At 56.1% G+C, this 19,914-nt stretch overlaps 1 protein-coding gene across 4 annotated transcripts; it reads right to left on the bottom strand.

The window, feature by feature from the left end:
• Nucleotides 1-4,623: 4,623 nt before the first annotated feature.
• LOC123841438 (exocyst complex component 3-like) lies at nucleotides 4,624-19,846 on the bottom strand. 4 transcript variants are annotated; one of them, XM_064571640.1, is made up of 12 exons: nucleotides 19,362-19,495; nucleotides 16,656-16,801; nucleotides 15,126-15,693; nucleotides 14,536-14,656; nucleotides 13,530-13,622; nucleotides 12,514-12,614; nucleotides 10,750-10,842; nucleotides 9,500-9,632; nucleotides 7,889-8,002; nucleotides 7,500-7,655; nucleotides 6,937-7,061; nucleotides 4,624-6,393 (listed from the first exon to the last, which is right to left on the bottom strand). In XM_064571640.1, exons 3-12 carry the CDS (start codon nucleotides 15,578-15,580, stop codon nucleotides 6,312-6,314), a joined length of 1,473 nt encoding a protein of 490 aa, XP_064427710.1. In that variant the 5' UTR covers nucleotides 15,581-15,693; nucleotides 16,656-16,801; nucleotides 19,362-19,495; the 3' UTR covers nucleotides 4,624-6,311. The 4 variants fall into 4 exon arrangements, with proteins under 4 accessions (XP_064427710.1, XP_064427711.1, XP_064427708.1 ...); XM_064571641.1 differs by lacking the exon at nucleotides 19,362-19,495 and adding an exon at nucleotides 18,723-19,235; XM_064571638.1 differs by lacking the exon at nucleotides 16,656-16,801 and having other exon boundaries at nucleotides 19,362-19,842.
• Between the last annotated feature and the right edge of the window lie 68 nt (nucleotides 19,847-19,914).

Here is a 19,914-nt window from a genome sequence, read left to right on the forward strand (position 1 = left end):
CGGCAGCCGGGTGGGCGCAGTTCATTCCATCTGTTTGCTGACTCGTGTTCCGTATATGAGTGGGGCCGACTTCTGTCCACCGCCCTGGGGTCGGCTCTTCAGTTGTCCAGCGTGAGCTCCTCGGCGGGTTTTGCTGGGGCCGCTCTTGGCCCTGGCTCGGTACGCATGTGCTTGCCTTCTGTGTCCTGTCCTAGGAGTACTTGGACAGGGTGGGGAAAACTAACCCTAGACCAAATCCTGTTGGATCCCACCAAGTAACTTAACTGCATCCCAGAACAAAGATCAAGAATACTTACAGAATATAAAAGTATCCAGGACCAAAAAGGTAAACTTATATCATCTGATTTCCCAGTATCAGACAATCAACAAATAGGAAAACAGAACCTATAATGATAAGAACAAGCAATCGGTTAAAACAGAACAATAAACGATGCAGATGAAAGAGGAGAAAAAGACAGAACCACATAAGTGCAAATGTTCTAAACTCCCCTATGAAATGGCAAAATTATTAGATTTGGTTAAAAAAAAAAGTAGATCCTGCTATATGCTCCTTATAAGAAACTCACTTTAAATATGAGGACAAAGTAGCTTAAATACAAGAGGATGGAAAAAATGCCAAATCGAAGAAAAGTTATGTGGCTCTAATAACATCAGATAAAATAGATTTCAGAGAAAGGATCATTTTTTTAAAGATTTTATTTATTTATTTTAGAGAGAGGGGGCACAAGGGTGGGGTGGGGAGGAGAAGCGGGGAAAGAATTCCAAGCAGTCTCCCCAGTGAGCACTGAGCCCAGCACCACGCAGGGCTCGATCTCATGACTCTGGGACCTTGACCCGAGCTGAAACCAAGAGTCGGACATTTAACCCATGGCACCACCCGGGCACCCCAGAGAAACAATTATTATCACAGATAAAAAAGAGGAAAGGGGTCTATTCATCAAGAGAACATGACAAACCTGAATGTTTATGCATCTATAAGATCTTCAAAATACATAAAGCAAAACTGAGCCACAGAGAGAACTAGACCAATCCCCACTCACTCATGTCTCTCCATCATATCACCGTCCCCTCCACACCCTCCCCTGCCGGTTTCAGGCGGCACCCACTGGCCCCTTCTCAGCGGGGCAGCAGATTTCAGCCAGGTGCCTCAGCCTTTTGGTGAATAAGCAACCCCCACCCCCTACCCCCAGAGCAGAGACTATTTCCCTGTTGGGCTATCATCAATGCCCGCCCTGTTGATCAGCTGGGACGCAATGAGCCCTGGCAGGGACAGACCTGAGAGAGAGACCAGCAGCATCGTGGGGAGAGAGCAGCACCTGCCTCGGGGGAAGGCTCTGCAAACTCTCCGGGAAGGGGGAGCCTTGCTCCTGCAGGCTCAAAGGGCTCACAGGAATGTGGCCTTGAAGATTCTCAGGCTCATCCCTCCAAATATCCCCACCCGTTTCTGAAAGTCGCTCTGTTCCTGTCAGAGCTCCATCTTTGATGTAAGAGACCTGTCACATTTTCAGCTCTGCCACCTGTAGGATCAGATCCTAGCCTGACGTCCAGCACCCATTCAAAGTACACCGCTGAGTGGGTGCCCACATTGGCAACTAGGGCTCATCCCATTGGGAGCCCTCGGAATTCACATGTAGAATGTTCCAGGGAAACTAGGCTGCTCACCAGCTGACTCTCCTTGCCTACTTATTGACGGTGGCCTCGGGAGTGAGAGCAGCCTCCCCTCATCTGGGGGGTCTGCCCCCCACCTCACCAACCCTTATGCCTTCAGACCAACAACCAGGGTCAGGACCAGGCACACCCAAGCGGGGACGTACAGTCTCTACTCCGAGGGGACTAGCTTATACGAGGGAGGAGTTGCCATGTCCGGGAAATATGTGCCCGCCCACAGGGACTGGGGAAAGCCAGCTGGGAAGGGACCCAGGGGCAGGGCCGCGGGCTGGGGCGGAGTGTCCAGAGGGTAAGGGGTATTCCTTGACATAGGAGCATCCTCTTGTGATGGACGCCGTGAGACCAGAGTCCTGGCAAGGACACCAGAGACTGGTCTTAATGCGTTTCTGGAAGCTTGGCCACATCAGTGGCCTGCCGTGAATGACGCAGAGAGGCAGGAACTGCCTTGGCATCATACAGGAGGCTCAGGGAAAGGAAAGTGTTAGAATGAGGTTTTTTCGTGACACTGGGGAACCCACCATCTGGTGACTCTGTTCCCCAAGAGGTCCCAAAGGACCCTCACTAATCCCGTGCAGGTATTTTCAAGCTTGTGTTTTATTTCTTTGGGCACAATTTATACACGCTCTGCAATCCGTGTCTGATACACAGTGTGACTGGGAACCGGTCTTCGCGGGCCTGTCTGCTGGTCCTACTGGGTCTCGCTCATGGTTCCTCTGTCCTTGTGTGCTTGTTTATTTTTGTATGGAGCTCATCGTCCTCCAGAAACTATTTGTAGGAGTGATTTGACACCCAGAATGAAAGCACTTTCCTCAGGAGAGGATCAGTATTTGCAACTGTCCAGCATCTGTCCGGGATGGCTTTAAATAAAATGTACAGCTTGAGTTTTTTCTTTTGTTTTGTTTTTGGATTGCTTGTTTATATAACGTGATTGGTATGGAAAATCCACGTTCAGTGACCCTCCCCACCCGGCCCCGTGCCCAGGGCCCTCTCCCCATGGTCCAGCCCTATGTCCCCAGGGCTGAAGATGTGGCTGGTCCCTTGCCTGTCCCTGGGACTCTGCGGCACACAGGCCTCGGCCAAGCTCCCTGACCCCTTCCAGCCATGGTCCCGCACTGCCGGCTCGTCGTCGGGGTGTGAGAGGGGAAGAGGAGAGACCCACCAGGATGGCAGCTCAGGAAGGAGGCGGCCTGGCCCTTGTTCTTCTCCAGCAGGGAGCGGCACGTGGGAGGGACGGCCAGGGGATAGAGAGAAGGAGGGAGCGAACAAGCCACTTCTTCAAACATGAGGAACATGAGGCCCTCCCTTTGGACTCCAGGCCAAAAAGTGTGTCGGCCCTAAGGAGGGACCAGGCTGTGGCCTGTGGCCAAGGCGTGCAGGGGCCAGCCGGGGGTGATCAGGGCCACGGGCTGAACCAGTCCCAAGACTCAGAGATCACACAGGCAGCATTGCATGATACCCTGCAGTAAAACCAGGTCTTAAAAACAAAATCTGAACACAAAAAGACTCTTCTGCCTGGAAATTTAGATTCGAAAACTCTTCAACATCTCCAGGGACAAAGGAAATGCGCCAACTGCCCTTTTCTGTTCTGCTCTACAGAGGTACTATATATCTGAGCCCAGGGGAGGCCCTACAACGGCGTTTACACTCTTCAACAAGGTCCGGGGCGCAGCCCATCTCAAACACAGATGTACAGGAGCTACTCTTTTATCTCTCAGAAAGGAGAATGACGTCGAGGAGGACAAAAGGAAGGAAAAGAAGAAACGACTTGACAGCTTCTGACTCAAATGAAGCGGAGACCTGTTCATTGCAGCAAATTCATGAGGCCCGGAGGTGGTAGCAAGCATCCGTTCCCCCGGGGAGGTGTGGGTGACCGAGGTGACTCTGGGAAGACTGTCCCTTGGTTCACAGCATTCCTGATGCCAACCGTGCGGGCTTCCCCACCAGGCGGGTCTCCAGCGGTCAGACACCCACAGGCCAGGTCAGCCTTTAATTCTGACGCTGCATCTGCCAATGGCTGGGCGGCAGGAATCCTGAGGTTCGGGGCTCGGGCCAAGGAGTGGGGTTGCTGGCTGGAACAGCGGCACGTGGCCTCCCACAAGGCCGGGCCCGCCTTACTGCTTGGTGGCTGGCTTCCGGGGTAAATGCCCCAGGGACTCCTTGTGATAGAAGAGTCCAGACTTGACAAGGATTGGCTTCCTCCTGGGAATCAGGCACCCAGGAAGTGAGCACCCAGATCCTCTGCCTCGGTGGGTATTGGAGCCATAAAACTTCCACAGCCCAGGGCTGCCTGAAGCCAGAGCTCACCTCCACCTCCAAGCAGGGCAGCCAGGGCCCTGCCAGACCCCGTGGGGACAAAGACAAACATGGCTGGTCTTCTGCCATCAAGACACTTGCCAATGAGCAGACAAGACAGCTCTTGGCCGAAGGGAGACTGTGATGTGCATTTCAGGGGAGAAAGTGAGCAACAGACTTGGGGGTCTAGGAGCCAGACCTTGAAGGAGGAGAATTTCAACAGATGGAAAGGGCCCTCCAGGGAGGCAGAACAGAACATGCAAAGATGTGGAGACAGTCTGTTTGAACCATATGAATTCGTCATTTTTATTGGGGGGAAAATGCTCAAATATCAATAATTTCAGATAAGTCAACCTCCAGCAGGCACATGGGCAGAGGAAGAGCCCAGTGTAGCTAGACCAGTGATTCTCAAAATATGTTCTATGGAATCCTAGGGCCCAGAGATCCTTCAGGGGAACTGTGAGGTCAAAATGAGGTCTTTCATTATACTAAAACACTGTTTGCCCTTTTTGGGGGGTGGACATTTGCACCCATGGCCCAAAAGCCAAGATGGATAAAGCTGCTGGAACCTTGACTAGCGCCAAGGCAGCGACAACGAATTCTGCTAGTACCCCTTACCATCATGCACTCGCAGGAAAAAAAAAACCCAGTTTCACTTTAAAATGTGTTGATAAAAGAGTACAAATAGTTACTTTTATTAAATCGTAACCCTGAATACACAAATGTTCAATATCCTACATGAAGAAATGCACGGTTCATAGCTAGCCCTTCTACTGCCCCATGAAAGACAGTGGCTGCCCAGAGCAAAAACACTTGCACAACCGACTGTTTGAGTTACAAGCTGAACTAGCCACTTTTTCTATGGAATACCGCTTTTTTTTTTTTTTAAAGATTTTATTTGAGAGAGAGAGAAAAAAAGCATGAGCAGGGGGAGGGGCAGAGGGAGAAGCAGACTCCCCGCTGAGGACAGAGCCTGACATGGGGCTCAATCCCAGGACCCCAGGACATGACCTGAGCTGAAGGCAGACGCTTCACCGACTGAGCCACCCAGGCGTCCCTGGATGTACCACTTTTACTTGAAAGAATGACCAACGGACAGACTATTTAGTTGTTGACGGCATTTTCTTGAGAATGGATGATGTGAGCTGGGGCTTCAAAGTAAACAACGGACAGTATTTGTTGTCAATGATAAAAATTTGAGCCTTCAAGCAAAAAATCAGGATTCTGGAAAACCTGTGTCTTCCACTGTGAGCCTGGGATTCCCAACAGCTACAGACTCTCCTGATGAAGCTGATGGCAGTGTAGACAACGGTGCTTTTTGGATGAGGTGTGCTAAAACGTGCCAACACCTGGATCCGCATCACTCTGAACTGGTATTTGCCAGGTGACGAACACTCGATGCCACAAATTCACATATGGGTAGAAGAGCCGTTAAAAGTGCAAGACAGGCCAACAGATTTTACTACAACAGAGCATGCAAATTTCATATAATTCATCAAGTTGGTTTCAGAATTCGTGTCCTAATCTTTAATAAACTACCACCTGTCCAGTTTGGGTCTGGTATCAAAGAAGAATAACAAGTACCTAAAAGAGGCATTACAATACCCTCCTTTTCCCCAACAGTAACTAGTCCACGAGAGGCTGGACCTTCCTTGCATACTTCAGCCAGAGCATGTCACAATACACTGAACACAGCAGCAGACACGAAGATCTACCTGTCTCCTGGTAAGCCAGATAAAGGTATTTGCAAAAACGTAAAACAGTGACACCCATATTGTTAAGTTTGTTGTTATTATTTCAGCAAATACTTCATTTTTTTCACTTAAAAATCATCATTTGCCATAATGTTAACATGTTGTGGGTTTATTATTATTTTTAAATAAATTAATATTTCTAAATTAGTATTATTTCTATATAAATACTAATTTATTTCCAAATCTATTCGCATATAATATACATTATCATTTACTTTGTTTATAGTTACTTAATAAATACCAATTTTCTATTTTAATGAATTACTACTATTTTTAACAAATACTGTAAATGAATTATTAAATATTTTCTGGTTTTAATTTCTAATGTGGTAACTCTTAGATATAATACATAAGCTACAGTTCTTTAGTTTCAGTAACTATTCGGGGTAGGGGGGTCCTGAGACCAAAACGTTTGAGAACTGCTGGCCTAGAGCACAAGGTGATACCGTGTCAACTGAGAGCAACTGGAGCACGCTCTGGCTGTGCCCCTTGACCGGGTTCCCACCCTGCCCAGGACTGGACCCTCCCCTATCACCTCCCCTGGAGGAGTGATCCGGAGCCTTGAACCCTTGGCCACCTTGTCCAGAGCTGGGGGTATCAGCAGCAGCAGCGGCAGGAGCTTCCCTTGACCCCAATCTCCTCCTCCAAGTCCACAGAGCAGCATGGCTGGTCCTGCATGCTGGGGAGCGGGGAGAGAGCTCTGTGCACCCATGAGTGTGTGCGAATGAAGTCTAGAGCAGTGGTTTCCAGGGCAACTGGGACACTAGCAGATTCCCCAAGTCCCCACCCACCCTTCCCTCTGGGGACCCCTAGGCAGCCTACCAGGGAGCCCTGGGAATTCTGGGAACAGGTCAGGACAGGAGCACTCTGAGGGTCCTGCCCAGTGAAGCTCGGGAGCAGGGGGCAGGGAGACCAGCCTCCCCTAAGACCCCAGGTGGTGATGGTCCTGCACTGCCTACAGTGTTTTGCTGGGGACTCTGGGCAAGTTCTTGCCAAGACCCTTGCTCTCTGGCCTCAGTTTCCCTATCTGGGAATGGGGGTCACTGAGCTGTGAGACTCCAGCCTAGGGTTCCCAGTGCCTGCCAGCGATTGAACCTCCATACCTGGGGCCCTGTGCCTTTGGTGTGGTCTTGCCCCCACCTGGGCCCCTGGCAGTACCCCATCTCCGCAGGCTCCCCCTCCCCCTCTCTACCCAACCACTGCCCCTTATTCTCCCTCATACCTCAAATAACCTGGGAATCTGTCCCTGAAGGAGGCCAGCCAGTCATCCACAGTCTCCCTGCTCTTGTTCTCGCTGGACTCGAAGATCCCCATGATGGGCTCCTGTAGGTTGGCCAAGCCGAGGTCCTGCAGACAGCAGCTGGTGGGTGAGCTCAGGCCCTGTGTTCCCAGCCTCCTCTCTCAGGAGGACCTATTTGCCTCACCCACCTGCAGGCCCACACCCCGGATCTACCCCTCAGACCTCTGGGCCGACACTGCTGGTCGGTGCTCTCTGGTCCCGCTGATGCTACCTCCTGAGCTCCCCACAGGCTGTCCTGGCCCTGGGGCGGGGGGGGCTGCCTCCCCCCCAGCTGTGACATCCCCAGCCCTACCTCACAGCCTTTGCTGTGAAAGCAGGTGGCCCCAGCCTTGTGTGTGGGATTCAAGGCCCAGTGCTGGCAGGCCTGAGTGTGGTTTGGGTGAGGAGAGCACACCCAATCCAGGCAGGGAACCAGGAGAGACAAGTACTAGAAAGCGAGAACTAAGCCCCCAGCACCTGGCCTACCCGAGGGGCCCATGGCTCACCCCGTGCTTCATGAAGATGTTGTACAACTTCCTGGTGTCTGTCTCCACCTGAACCCTGAGGCCCTCCCACTTCCTGGGCTCCAGCGTCCTGAGGTGGGTGGCCAGGGCCTGGATGTACTCCCCAAAGACCACCATGTGCAAACTTCGCATGATTCTCTGTTCCCCCAAAAGACAAAGAGATGGAGAGGCCTGAGTGAAAGCTGTCCCAGGACCCGGTCTGGCTGGCCCTCGGGGATGGGGGTGGCGGGCTGCTACACAGACTCCTCTCACACAGGCCTGGCAGGGGCCTGTCCCCACCACCAGGCAGATGGAACCCCTGACCCCCGGGGTTGCAGGGGTGCCTGCCTCAGCTTCTCGGCAGGTCAGTCGCCCCCGAGTCAGCCTCCTACCTTGTACACAGGAGTGGAGTGCATGTTGGGGCAGCCCTCCAGGCCTTGCCACAGGCACTGCAGAGCTCGAACCAGATCCTTGTCCTTCTTCCCAAAGTGGCCCCTCAGCTGACTCTGAGGACCAGAGGGTCAGACGTCATGGAGGCCCGAAGCGCCTGGCTGGCTGTGCTCTCTTCCACCCTTGCCTAGCCTGCTCCAGCCTTGTGGCCCCTGTCTCTCCCCACTGGGCGCACAGTCCTGGACCAGAAGGGCCCACACTGAGGGAGCCAGAGGTCATCCCCTGTCTGTCCCAAAGGTCCATCCACCCTCCTCCTGCTGACTCCTGGGAGCACCCCAGATTCAAACTGCAGCCCTTGACTTGAGCTCCTCCCTGGAGCCCTCCCAAGTCCTCCTGGGTATCTCCCCTTTCCCTTTGGTCCCCACCGGACCATAGAAAGCTTTCTCCCTCCAGATCAGACTCCTGAGACATGGGACAAGGGCCTGCTCAGTTCTCAGTGGACACCAGAGGGCACAGGCAGAGGGGGCAACGCCAGCCCCCTCGGTGTTTAACCAGGGGACCCGAGCAAGTCCCATGCCCACTATACCGCAGCCCCCCAGTGCCCCATCTGCATGATGCAGCCTCATCAGCAACATCTGTAAAACATGGTGCCAAGTCCAAGCCATGAGCTGTGGCTGCCTGGAGCTCTGTGTAGAGAAGGACCCTGCAGCTCCATATGAACCAGAACAGAATGCTGGAATTGATTAGTAATGTCTGCCACGGCCCAGGGTGAGGCAAGGCAGTATGTAGGCCATCCTGGGAGGGCATGACCTCTCTGGGTCTTCCCAGACACTCAGATCTCTGTGGAAAATCCAATGGCAGATGTCTCAGAAGCCGGGGCCCACAGTGGAAAATGAATCACTGGATAGAACTACAGGAATGGAGACCCGCCCACCACCACCTCCCATCTTCCACCCAGGAAGCCCCATGAGGACAAGGCCCTGAACCCCAGATTTGAACAGGAAATGCTTTCCTGTGGTTTCCACATCCTATGAGGCCACCTTGCCCTCTCAAGACTTCAGCTCTGGGGCCAGCCCCTGGGTATCCTCAGGGACCTCATCCTCTGATGTGTGTGGCAGCCACAGTTCAGGGGAGACAAAGATGGGCAGGTACAGAGGCTCTGGGACGCAGTGATGGGACTTCACCTGCCTGGGGATGCACTGGGGTCAGAGCCAGGGTCAGGGGGAGGGGGAGTTGTCAGGCCTCAGCTGGCAGAAAGGAAGAGGGGACAAAGGGAGATGCCCTCAGTGAGGAGGGAGCCAGACCTCAGAAAGGGGAGAGAGGCCAAGCCCAGCCCAGCCCACCCACAGGGACAGGACCCCTCCCCTCAGGCCAGGGGGGTAGGGGGAGCCGGCCCTGCCCTTCTGCTCCAGACAAAGGCATGCGGAAGGCAGGAGGCCTGACCAGGCGACCTGACCAGGAACTGATCAGCACCTCGTCGGTACCTTGCCCTGTCACCCCAGCAAAGGCTCTGCTGGGCTGGGCACAAGTCCAGGGAGACACAGGCAGGCGCCTCCTGCCTAAGTTCTCTGGGAGCAGAAAAGACCCCACACCAGGGCTGGGGCGGGGGTCACCTGGCACAAGGTTCTGACTCTAGGCAGGAGGTGGTCCCGGCCGTGGTCCTCAATGACATGGATGGTGCCTTGCACAGCAGGGCCCTTGGCTGCCAGCTGAACGTGTTCCTGGCTCAGCTCCCGCCACGTTTCCCTGGTGGGGCAACCAAAGGGGTCCATGGGGCCTGGCCCAGAGCCTGCCACAGCCCCAGGCTGCACACCAGCCACACCGGGGCCCCTCTGTGCACCCTTGGACGCTCCCTCATTTCTGAGGCTGTTGCAGTCTACGTCATCCACTGTTTTTTCTGACTGTACTTACAGACTCTTGTATTCACGTGGCTTAAAACGCAAAAGGTACAGTGGAAAAGTCCTCTCCCAGAGGCAGCCAGGGCTATTGGCGCCCGTTGTTTCCCTATGAAATGGTGCCATTCGGTACACACACGGGGCTGTTAGCCCCGCTTTTCTCACAGGTGGTCCGCATGGACCTGCCGCCTAGCCTGCCTGCTCCCACTGGCCCCGGCCGCGCCCCGACACACCCTCTGGCCCCGCCCACGCCCGGCCGCACCCCGACACACCCTCTGGCCCCGCCCACGCCCCGGCCGCGCCCCGACACACCCGCTGGCCCGCCCACGCCCGGGCCGCGCCCCGACACACCCGCTGGCCCCGCCCACGCCCGGGCCGCGCCCCGACACACCCGCTGGCCCCGCCCACGCCCGGCCGCACCCCGACACACCCTCTGGCCCGCCCACGCCCCGGCCGCACCCCGACACACCCTCTGGCCCCGCCCACACCCGGCCGCACCCCGACACACCCTCTGGCCCCGCCCACGCCCCGGCCGCACCCCGACACACCCGCTGGCCCGCCCACGCCCGGGCCGCGCCCCGACACACCCGCTGGCCCCGCCCACGCCCGGCCGCACCCCGACACACCCTCTGGCCCCGCCCACGCCCCGGCCGCACCCCGACACACCCTCTGGCCCGCCCACGCCCCGGCCGCGCCCCGACACACCCTCTGGCCCGCCCACGCCCGGGCCGCACCCCGACACACCCGCTGGCCCCGCCCACGCCCCGGCCGCACCCCGACACACCCTCTGGCCCGCCCACGCCCCGGCCGCACCCCGACACACCCTCTGGCCCCGCCCACGCCCCGGCCGCACCCCGACACACCCTCTGGCCCCGCCCACGCCCCGGCCGCACCCCGACACACCCTCTGGCCCGCCCACGCCCGGGCCGCACCCCGACACACCCTCTGGCCCCGCCCACGCCCGGCACCTGAGGATGCAGCAGTTTGCCAGCACGTGCACCTCGGGGAAGGCCCCGGCGGCGGCGTTCTGCTGCAGGAAGTGGACAGCCTCCGCCTGGTACCTGCAGTGGAAAATGGAGATGAGCCCCTCCCACCAGCCCAGCCCCCCAGGCCGGCCCCACCCAGCCAGGCCCCGGGGACTTGCTCCCTCCCCACTTCACTGCTGCTTCCTTCGCAGAATCACAGATGTGGGTGACAGCAACCGAGGGGTCAGCAAGGCAGCGAGGGCTGGCTTAGTGCCTTGGGCTGGCTCTGTGCCAGGCCCTGCCCCCAGATGCTTCCTAAGGACCTTTTCATTTAATGCTCTCGGTGACCATTTGTGATAGATGCTTCCAGAACAGGATAGGAGTGGTTTTCCTGTGGACTTGGGAACTGCAGAGAATGCTGCATTTGAGAGGCCTGCCTGCCCGTCCCGCGCAGTGAAGGAAGAGGAGGGAGGGGAGGCAGTGCTCCCAGAGCCGGGCTGGCCCCCCACCCAGAGAGTCCGGGTGAGGCCTGGGGGTGCTGAGCTCTCGGGAAGGGGAGGCTGGCACCCCACACCTGGGCTGGGTCACTGAAGCTGCCCCAGAGCAGGGAAAGGGTCGGGGACAGCACACTGCTCTCCAAAGGCAGGAAAAAAGAGGGGCCCACACCTGTCCCAAGAACATGGATCAATCTGGCCACCCAGCCATATCTTCTTAAACATTTAAAACCTGGATAATTTCACCGAAAAATCCCCATGTCTGGTTTCTCTTAAGTAACCTACTTCATGTCTGCCAGTAATGGAGCCCGTCCCAGGTGAACACAGCTACTCTGAAGGCCCCAGAGAGAGGAGCTCGTGATGGGGTCTACACAGTGCTTCATCTGAAACAGGAGCAGCCCACAATAGTGACTCCAGCCCCAGCCCAGCAGGAAAGAGGCAGGGTCCCCACCCAAACCCTGAGGCCGGGGCAGAGCTGGGTGTGTGGCTCAGGGGTCTGATGGGAAAAGCAGAGGAACCCGGGAGGCGGGTAATCCACCAGGTCCCTGGCCAGGATCGGTAACCGAGATAACATTTTGATGAAATATTTTTAAAAATCAAAATCAGGGCGCCTGGGTGGCTCAGTTGGTTAAGCGACTGCCTTCGGCTCAGGTCATGATCCTGGAGTCCCAGGATCGAGTCCCGCATCGGGCTCCCTGCTCGGCGGGGAGTCTGCTTCTCCCTCTGACCCTCCTCCCTCTCATGCTCTCTCTCTATCATTCTCTCTCTCTCAAATAAATAAATAAAATCTTTAATAAAAAAAAAAAATCAAAATCAGTCCAAAACATCCATCATGAGCAAAACACCAAATTTTAAATAAAGACAGAATTCGACCCGGTACGTTCATGACTCCCTTCCTGGGCTTCCCCCTAATCCCAGTCCTGCTGGGAGCCACAGCCCCACGTGGTGTTTAAAGGTCAATTAATTAAAAGTAAAATAAAATTACTTAATAATTAAATAAATTAAAAGTAAATAAAATTTAGCTGGTCCCTCCGTGGAACCAGCTCGATAGCCACACGAGGCCAGAGCACCATGTCAGATGATGCTGCCATGGGGCATTTCCAGAGCCAGACTGGGAGCACCCAAAGCCAATGCTAGAACCTTCCCCTGCTTCGGGAACTGGCCAAGCACCTGGTAGCCAGCGGCTGGAGGCTTGGTCAGCACTCTAACTGGGGTTCGGTGGACCCAGCCACCCATGCCTCCTTCTGTGGGCAAGGACCACCTTTTCACTTACCTTTTCAGAAACTCTGAAAATGTTTCCAGAACCATCGCTTGCACCTGGCTGGTGATAGGTAGTCCCATGGGTTGTACTGCATTCATGCTTTCTTCCAGCAGCTGTCAGTCAAAGCAAGTGGGCTCTCAGGGGGACCCAGGAGTCACAGAGCCAGTGGACCCTAGGAGAATGTGTCCCCCCCCCAACTTTGTGCCTGACACAGCTGTCCTTGCAGGAAAGGCTGGTGTGCACAGGCCACCACACCTGTATCACTCTGCAGATGCGCAGAGCAGACGCCTCCCACCAGGCCCTCACTACCCCTCCCAAACCCCCACCATCTTGCCAGCCCTCTCTCCCTTGAACCCTCCACCGTGTCCTGCCATGAGCCAGCCCGCACAACATCCTCCTATCCACGCATGGCTAGGCTTCTCCCGTTTAGCCCGGAGGCTGCCCCAGCCCCACCTGAAGCTGCCAACTCCCCACCTGACACTGAACAGTGCTGCTTGGTGTGAAGGCACGAGGACGCTTAACATCACCTCCTTTTCTCCCTCCAACCCTGAGCAGTCAAGAGCACCAAATCCTCTAGAAAAAAAAGCCCCCGCCCCCCGCCACCACCACCACACGCACTGGTGGTCTCTCCTCCTCCTGGGCCAAACATCCTTCACCCCAGTGGGCTGCTCGACCCTCTCCCTGAGGCGTCCCCAGACACCGGTCCCAGTGCAGGTCCTACCTGAGGTCTGAGCAGGCTCGTGAGCCGAGACATTCCAGGAAGAGGCCTCTCCCCAGAACATACGCCCTGCAGCCCTGCACTGGGGCCCCACTTGCCTGTGCCTGTCGCCCTCAGACACTGACGCTTCGATGCCCGGAGCCCCACCCTCCACCGTGCCACCCATCCTTGCTGACACGTGCCCTGCCACCCATCACCCATCGCCCCCCAGACCCCCATCCTTCTAGGCCCCCTCCCAACCAGCCCGGGCACTCAGGAAGGGGCCAGGGACCCCAAGTGGCAGGCTGGGAAGGTTCGGACAGGTACGTACCTGGAAGATTTCGAGAAACGTTGGGTGGGAACACTGGGCCCACTTTTTCCGATCCCAGATCAAGACTCTTTCTAGATGCTTTTCCAACTCTTCCTGCCCAGAAAACAGTAAAAGCAACTTCTATCCCCACACTCCTCTCTGCAGCACATCAGGTCCATCCCCGACTGAGGACAGGAGGGTGACACCCAGAGCCAGCCCAGGGACCGTCGACCAGCGGCCTGAAATCCTCCCCCAGGGACCCAGTTCCAAGTAAACCCCCTCTTTCACGGCCTCCAGCCCTCCGTCCGTCATGGGTGGTCTGTGAAGCACCTTCTAGATACACCGTCCTCCTCGTTCCTGGCAGGTCCTGCCCCGTGCCCCAGCCGCTCGTTCACGGCCTGGGGGGGAGGGGGGACGACAAGCAGCTACCACTACCAGGCAGCCAAAGCCCTTCCGTGGGCGAGACCTAAGAGGGGGCCCAGAGACCCACAGCCTGGGGGGTGCCAGGGAGACCCGGGGTACTGGGGACCAGCCCCTGGCCAAAAACCTAAGTGTGACCTCTCAGGCCCGACCACAGGCAATGACAAAGGCTGTCTCTGGCAGGTTCCCAGGGGAGGCTGCCCTCCTTGCCCGGGCTTGCGGCACAGCCAGCGCCATGCGGTCTGGGGGGGCCTCAGGCTGGCTGTCTCCTGCTCCCACGCAGGTCTCCCTCCTAGCCCAGGCACCTCCATCCAGAGGCCTGCTTACTGGGGGCCCTGGGCAGGCCGAGGCCTCCTTGTTTGGGGAAAGGGACAGCCTAGAAGCCAATTTTCTCCACCGACTCAGCACTCAGTACTTTCCCATGCCTAGCCACAGAGCCACGGCCACTGTTGCTTCCCATGTGACAGTGCGCAAGGGCCAGAATCAACGCACCAGCACCCCCCAGCCCCACCACCCAGGGCCCACCCTGGCCCAGCCCCTTGCCTGCTGTGCCCCAGATGCTGGACGAGGAGGCCTCTGGGTGACAGATACTCCTGGATCCATTTACCTGGATCAGCCCCACCAGCTTCTTCTGCATTTGGGACATCCAGGTCACAAACATTACGGGGTCCAAGAGGTGCCTGACCGTGGGCTCCTGAGAAGTCGGAGGTGCTTTTGCAAGTGTCTCCCTATTGGGTTGGAAGGAGCCATGAGGGGCAAAGAGCTGAGCTGGGGCTGGGGTGTGGAGGCCAGCTCGGCGCTAAGGGCAGTGGACCCGAGGCTGGGCCTCGCCCCCTCCCCAGCCTGTGCTGCCCGCCCCCCACCCCTGGACAAGGCCCAGTGACTGGAGAGGGCAGCCGGGGTGAGAAATGGGAACAAGAGGCTCTGCTGGTGTAGACAAGTCTCAGTGGTCACATACACACACACCCCCTAATGCGCTAACACACCCATACACATACTAACGACAGACACACTGACACACACTAACACACGCGTGTGCACGCGCTGTCCCCAAGGCCAGCTGTGTCCACCCTTCTCCGACCACCAGTCCCGCCCAGGTGGCCCCTCAAAGTCTCTGTTGATCACAGCCCTGGCCTGAGGACCCTCCCCCAGAGCAGTGGCCTCACCCAGCACCCCAAGGTCCCCAGGAGGACTCACCCCGGATGCCCAAACAAGTTCGTCTTGCCCCAGGTGTACAGGACCTGACAGCTTTTCAAGTTGGTGCCGCAGGAGCGCGTGAGCTCGGAGAGGCGGCTGAGGAGCACCTCCTGGAAGTACATCCTGTAGACCCCCCAGAGGCAGGTCCCCAACCGGCTAGCCCGCGGGGACCCCAGGCCCTGTCTCACAGCCTTGTCTAGCTTCTCCAGGTATGGGTCCAGCTGGTCCTTGGGGCCCAGGGTGGGCACTCGGGCCTCAGCATCATTTCTCAGCAGCTTCTCCAGCTGACCAGCCCACGGGGCAACTCCACCGTCCTGGAGAGCACCAGCCTCTCGGCTCTGATGCTTGTCCTGTGTCCACCCCACAGTGGTCAGCACTGCCTGGAGCTTCAGCTTCAGCTCCAGCTCCTGGCTGGGCCCAGTGCCCTCCAGAGCCTGCTGGACGACCTGCCACATGCTCTGGGCCACAGCCTGGTACTGGGGGCCACAGTCCTGCCCTTCCTCCGCCAACGTCGAGATGCTCTGGTAGGCCTCCAGGAACCGCCCCTCCTGGACCAACTCGAAGAAGCCTGGAAGAAAGGAACCCGAAAGGATGGCTCAGCAGGGGGCTTGAAAGACCCGGAGATCCAGGGAGGGGGAGGGGTGCCTGCCCTGGACCCTTCACTGTAATTTCTGACAGGAGTAGGCTGGAGATGGGCTGAGCTGTACGGAACTCATCCAAAAGAGGAACCAGCAAGAAAACCAGGTGGAGGGTTCAAGAGCTTTCGGGAACAAAGTTCCTTGTGGCCAGTCAGGATCAGAAGGCCACAGGTTTGTTATGATGTTTGCAAAAGACCAGTAGGCTTTCCACTGTGTCACCTTTGGAATAGAAAAACGTAACACCCAGCTGTAAGCTCCCAGGGCTATGCATGGTCCATGCCTTCATCAGCTGTAGGTTTGTTAACCCAACATGGAGACAGCAAGGCACTTTCCCCACCAGAGGCACAGAGAGGGAAGCCCAGCAGAGTTAGTAGAAAATTTCTAGCAAGGGGTTCTCAGAAGGAATGCATGTCAGGACCACCTGGAGGGCTCATTCCAGCCCAGATTGGAATGTGCATTTCTTTTTTTAGTTTTTTTTTTTGTTTTTTAAGATTTTATTTATTTATTTGACAGAGAGAGACACAGCGAGAGAGGGAACACAAGCAGGGGGAGTGGGAGAGGGAGAAGCAGGCCTCCCGCGGAGCAGGGAGCCCAACGCGGGGCTCGATCCCAGGACCCTGTGATCATGACCTGAGCGGAAGGCAGACGCTGAACGACTGAGCCACCCAGGCGCCCCTGTTTATTTATTTTTAAGATTTATTTATTTATTTGACAGACACAACGAGAGAGGGAACACAAGCAGGGGGAGTGGGAGAGGGAGAAGCAGGCCTCCCGCGGAGCAGGGAGCCCGACGCGGGGCTTGATCCCAGGACCCCTGTGATCATGACCTGAGCGGAAGGCAGACACTTAACAACTGAGCCGCCCAGGCGCCCCTGGAATGTGCATTTCTGACCTGTTCCCAGGAGGTGCTAATGGTGCTGGACCTCCTGCTGTGCCCGGAGGGAGAGATGGAAAGGGAAGGATTCTGCTTTGCAACCCAGAGGAGCCTCAGCAAGACTCTCCAGCCTGTAGCTGCAGGAGGCAGGCGCCAGCGAGACTCTAAACCAAAAGAGGAATTGGTGGTCAGGGTTGTCCAAAGCACTTGAGCACTTGGACACCAGTTCTTCTGGACTTCAACTTGAAAGGGCATTTTGAACTTTAACTTCTCCTGGAAATTTCAAAATGAGAGGGCAGTTATATTTCAAGTTGGGGCTCAGAGTGCCCTTCTGTTGTCAAGGGCAAATGCATGTCCTCCCCTTTCCTATTCCTCCTTTCCGACAGCTGGAATATCACATGTGATGCCAGGACCTGGGCAGCCATCCTGGGCCATGAGACAGGAACACCATATGGAGGATAGTGGAGGAGCACAATGGAAAGGTCTGGGTCTCTGAGCACTGAGGTGTCCTGAACCACCTACTCAAATCTTCCATGAGAGAAGCAAATTTTATCTTGCTTTATCTTAAGCCACTAGTTCGTTGGGTCTCTCAGTGAAAGCAGCTGAACTTATAATAATACAAAGAATTGAGGAGTGGAGTGTGGGATGGAAATTATTTTGAACCAAAATAGGACAGCCTTCCATGGCATGTAACTATTTTGAGGGTGAAGAGTCCCTATCCACTTCTCATAGATAGCTCCTTGTTGATAGTAATTAATTAGATCACACTTAAAACTAGGAACTGTACGTGCTGGAACCTCCATGGTTTTACCAGACGCAGGGCTGCTCGGACATTTTACCAGACGCAGGGCTGCCCCCTTCCTTCCAGAGCTGCACCGTCCAGCAGGGCAGCCTCAGGCCACACGTGGCTACTGAGCCCTTGAAATGTCAAAACTGAGCTGTGCTGTCCAGTGTAGACCACACACCAGATTTCAAAGACTTAGCGGGGGGAAAAAAAAGAATGTGAAATATCTTAATTCTAATATTGATGGCATGTTGAAACATGTGGAAATACTACATCAGCTACATTGGGCTAAATAAAATATTTTACTAAAATTAATTTCACCTATTTCTTTTTATAGTTTAACTGCGATTCCTGAAAACGGCTCCCACTCTATTTCCCTGGGCAGCACTGACTACTCCAGAGCACGCTTGCCCCTCTCCCTCCAACAAGGAGCTCCTGTTTATCCTGCACCAACCTGGCTGTTTTCTGGGTAGGGGGCTGTCATCCCCCTACCCACAAACAGAAGAGCTGCCCTTACAAAGTCCTGAGGTCTCCCGGGCTTCCTACAAACATGGCTGCGTTGGCACCATTTCTTTAGCAAAGATACTGGGGGCTGGGTTAGGCAGGCAAAGGCAGACATGGGGGGTCCACTGTTGCGTCCCCCCCGCCCCATGCAGGCCCATCGAGCTATGCAGAGCGTGGCCGCTCCCGACCGCCTGACCATCTCTTGGCATCACAGGCCAGCAACACGTGTGGCCTGAGGAAAAAAGTGAAATGCACCTGAAAAGTGACCATCCTGGCAAGGCTGGTCCGGTGTCACCAGGCACAGGGCTAGTGAGGATGCAGGAGACCCTCAAAGATCCCATCACCTGTGAATCAACTGATAAGCACTTGTCCCCTCTTGGGTGACAATGCCAGATGCCAGAGATAAAAAGGCAGCTGGTGACACCTCATCCCCACCCCCATGACCCCACACTCCTATTGCAATTCTGCAACTTCCCACCGACCTCAGGGAAAATCTGAAGCGTTTTCTCTTCAGGAAAACACGCCCTAGGTTATAAACGTACCAGCTCCGCCCACAAACCCACTGCGGACCAGAGCCTTAAGCAGCCCAGCCCCAGCCCTGCTGTTCCACGCAAGGCCATTTATCGAGCTTTTCTGGGCGCAGACCCGTGCTGGCTCATGGCGACACAAATAAGACACTGCACACACAGCCGCACCTCCAACCCAGGCCCCTCTTCTCTCCCTCCTACTGCCCTAGGGCCTGGGGCACAAGTAGCAGCCAGCTCTGCCGGCCGGGACTTGAACCGTGACCTCCTCACCTGCTGCGGGTCCCTGGGCAAAGGGCTCCACCCCCGGGCCGTGGTTTCGTCGGCTTTGAAACGGCGAGGTGTGTCTCACAGGCGTGATGACTGTGGGCTGCTTCGCTCTGCTTTGGTCCCTCTCTTGCTCCCCCGCACTGCGTCAGGGCCCCCGTGGGCTCAGCAGCACCCCCAGCCCCGTGACAGCCCGCTGCGTGGTGGCCGTGGTGGTCAGCGAGCCAGCCCCGCTCACGTGGGGTCCCCCAGGCATGGGAAGGAGGCATCTTCCCACCGTGCCTGGTCCCCTCCAGGCGCCCAGAGCGACATCCAGGAGGCTGGCGTATGCAGTACATATTAAACAAAAGGATAAATACGCGAGCAAAAAAAATGAAGGAACAGGACAAAGGCTCCTGCCGGATATAAACGTGAGACCCAGGGGACGCCTGGGTGGCTCAGTTGGCTAAGCATCTACCTTCCGCTCAAGTCATGATCCCAGGGTCCTGGGATTGAGCCCCGCGTTGGGCTCCCTGATCAGCGGGGAGCCTGCTTCTCCCTCTGCCTGCTGCTCCCCCTGCTCATGCTCTCTCTTGCTCACTCTCTCTCAAGCAAATAAATAAATAAACAAATATTTAAAAGAAATTTATAAGGCAAGACCCATACCTTTGGAAGTTTTTGTCAGATGAACAACGTTTTGGGGTTCTTTATTTCTGTGAAATACTCCCAGAAACTTTGCAATCTTCCTTCTTGGCTTCGGAGGATGGCCTTTGGGCTGTTGCCTCGGGTGCCCCTGAGCCTCACTGGGCAGGATTTGTTGGTGCTCGCTGCCTGCTTCTTTTCCTTCCAGCCTGGGTTTCTTCTTGCCCCAGCGGCCCTTTCTTTTCACCCGGTCCATCTCTCTGCCTTTGTGCCGGACAGCAGCCTGGCCCCACAGACACCCTCTCGAGGTCTGCACGTCATGGGGTTTTATCTGTGTCCGCTGAACAATAGAAATAAATGGGAGGAAGCTGGTGACAGCCAGAGAAATTTCCCCTGCATCTAAAAATATGGGTGTTGGGACACCTGGGTGGCTCAGTCGTTAAGCGTCTGCCTTCAGTTCAGGTCATGATCCCGGGGTCCTGGGATCGAGCCCCACAGTGGGCTCCCCACTCGGCAGAAAGCCTGCTTCTCCCTCTCCCTCTGCCTGCCCCTGCCTCTGCTTGTGCGCTCTCCCTCA

This window comes from Mirounga angustirostris, unplaced genomic scaffold (genome assembly GCF_029215605.1).
Source record: "Mirounga angustirostris isolate CCGP_5_RB_7025 unplaced genomic scaffold, mMirAng1.0.hap1 SCAF_9, whole genome shotgun sequence".
In the NCBI taxonomy this organism is placed as follows: domain Eukaryota; kingdom Metazoa; phylum Chordata; class Mammalia; order Carnivora; family Phocidae; genus Mirounga; species Mirounga angustirostris.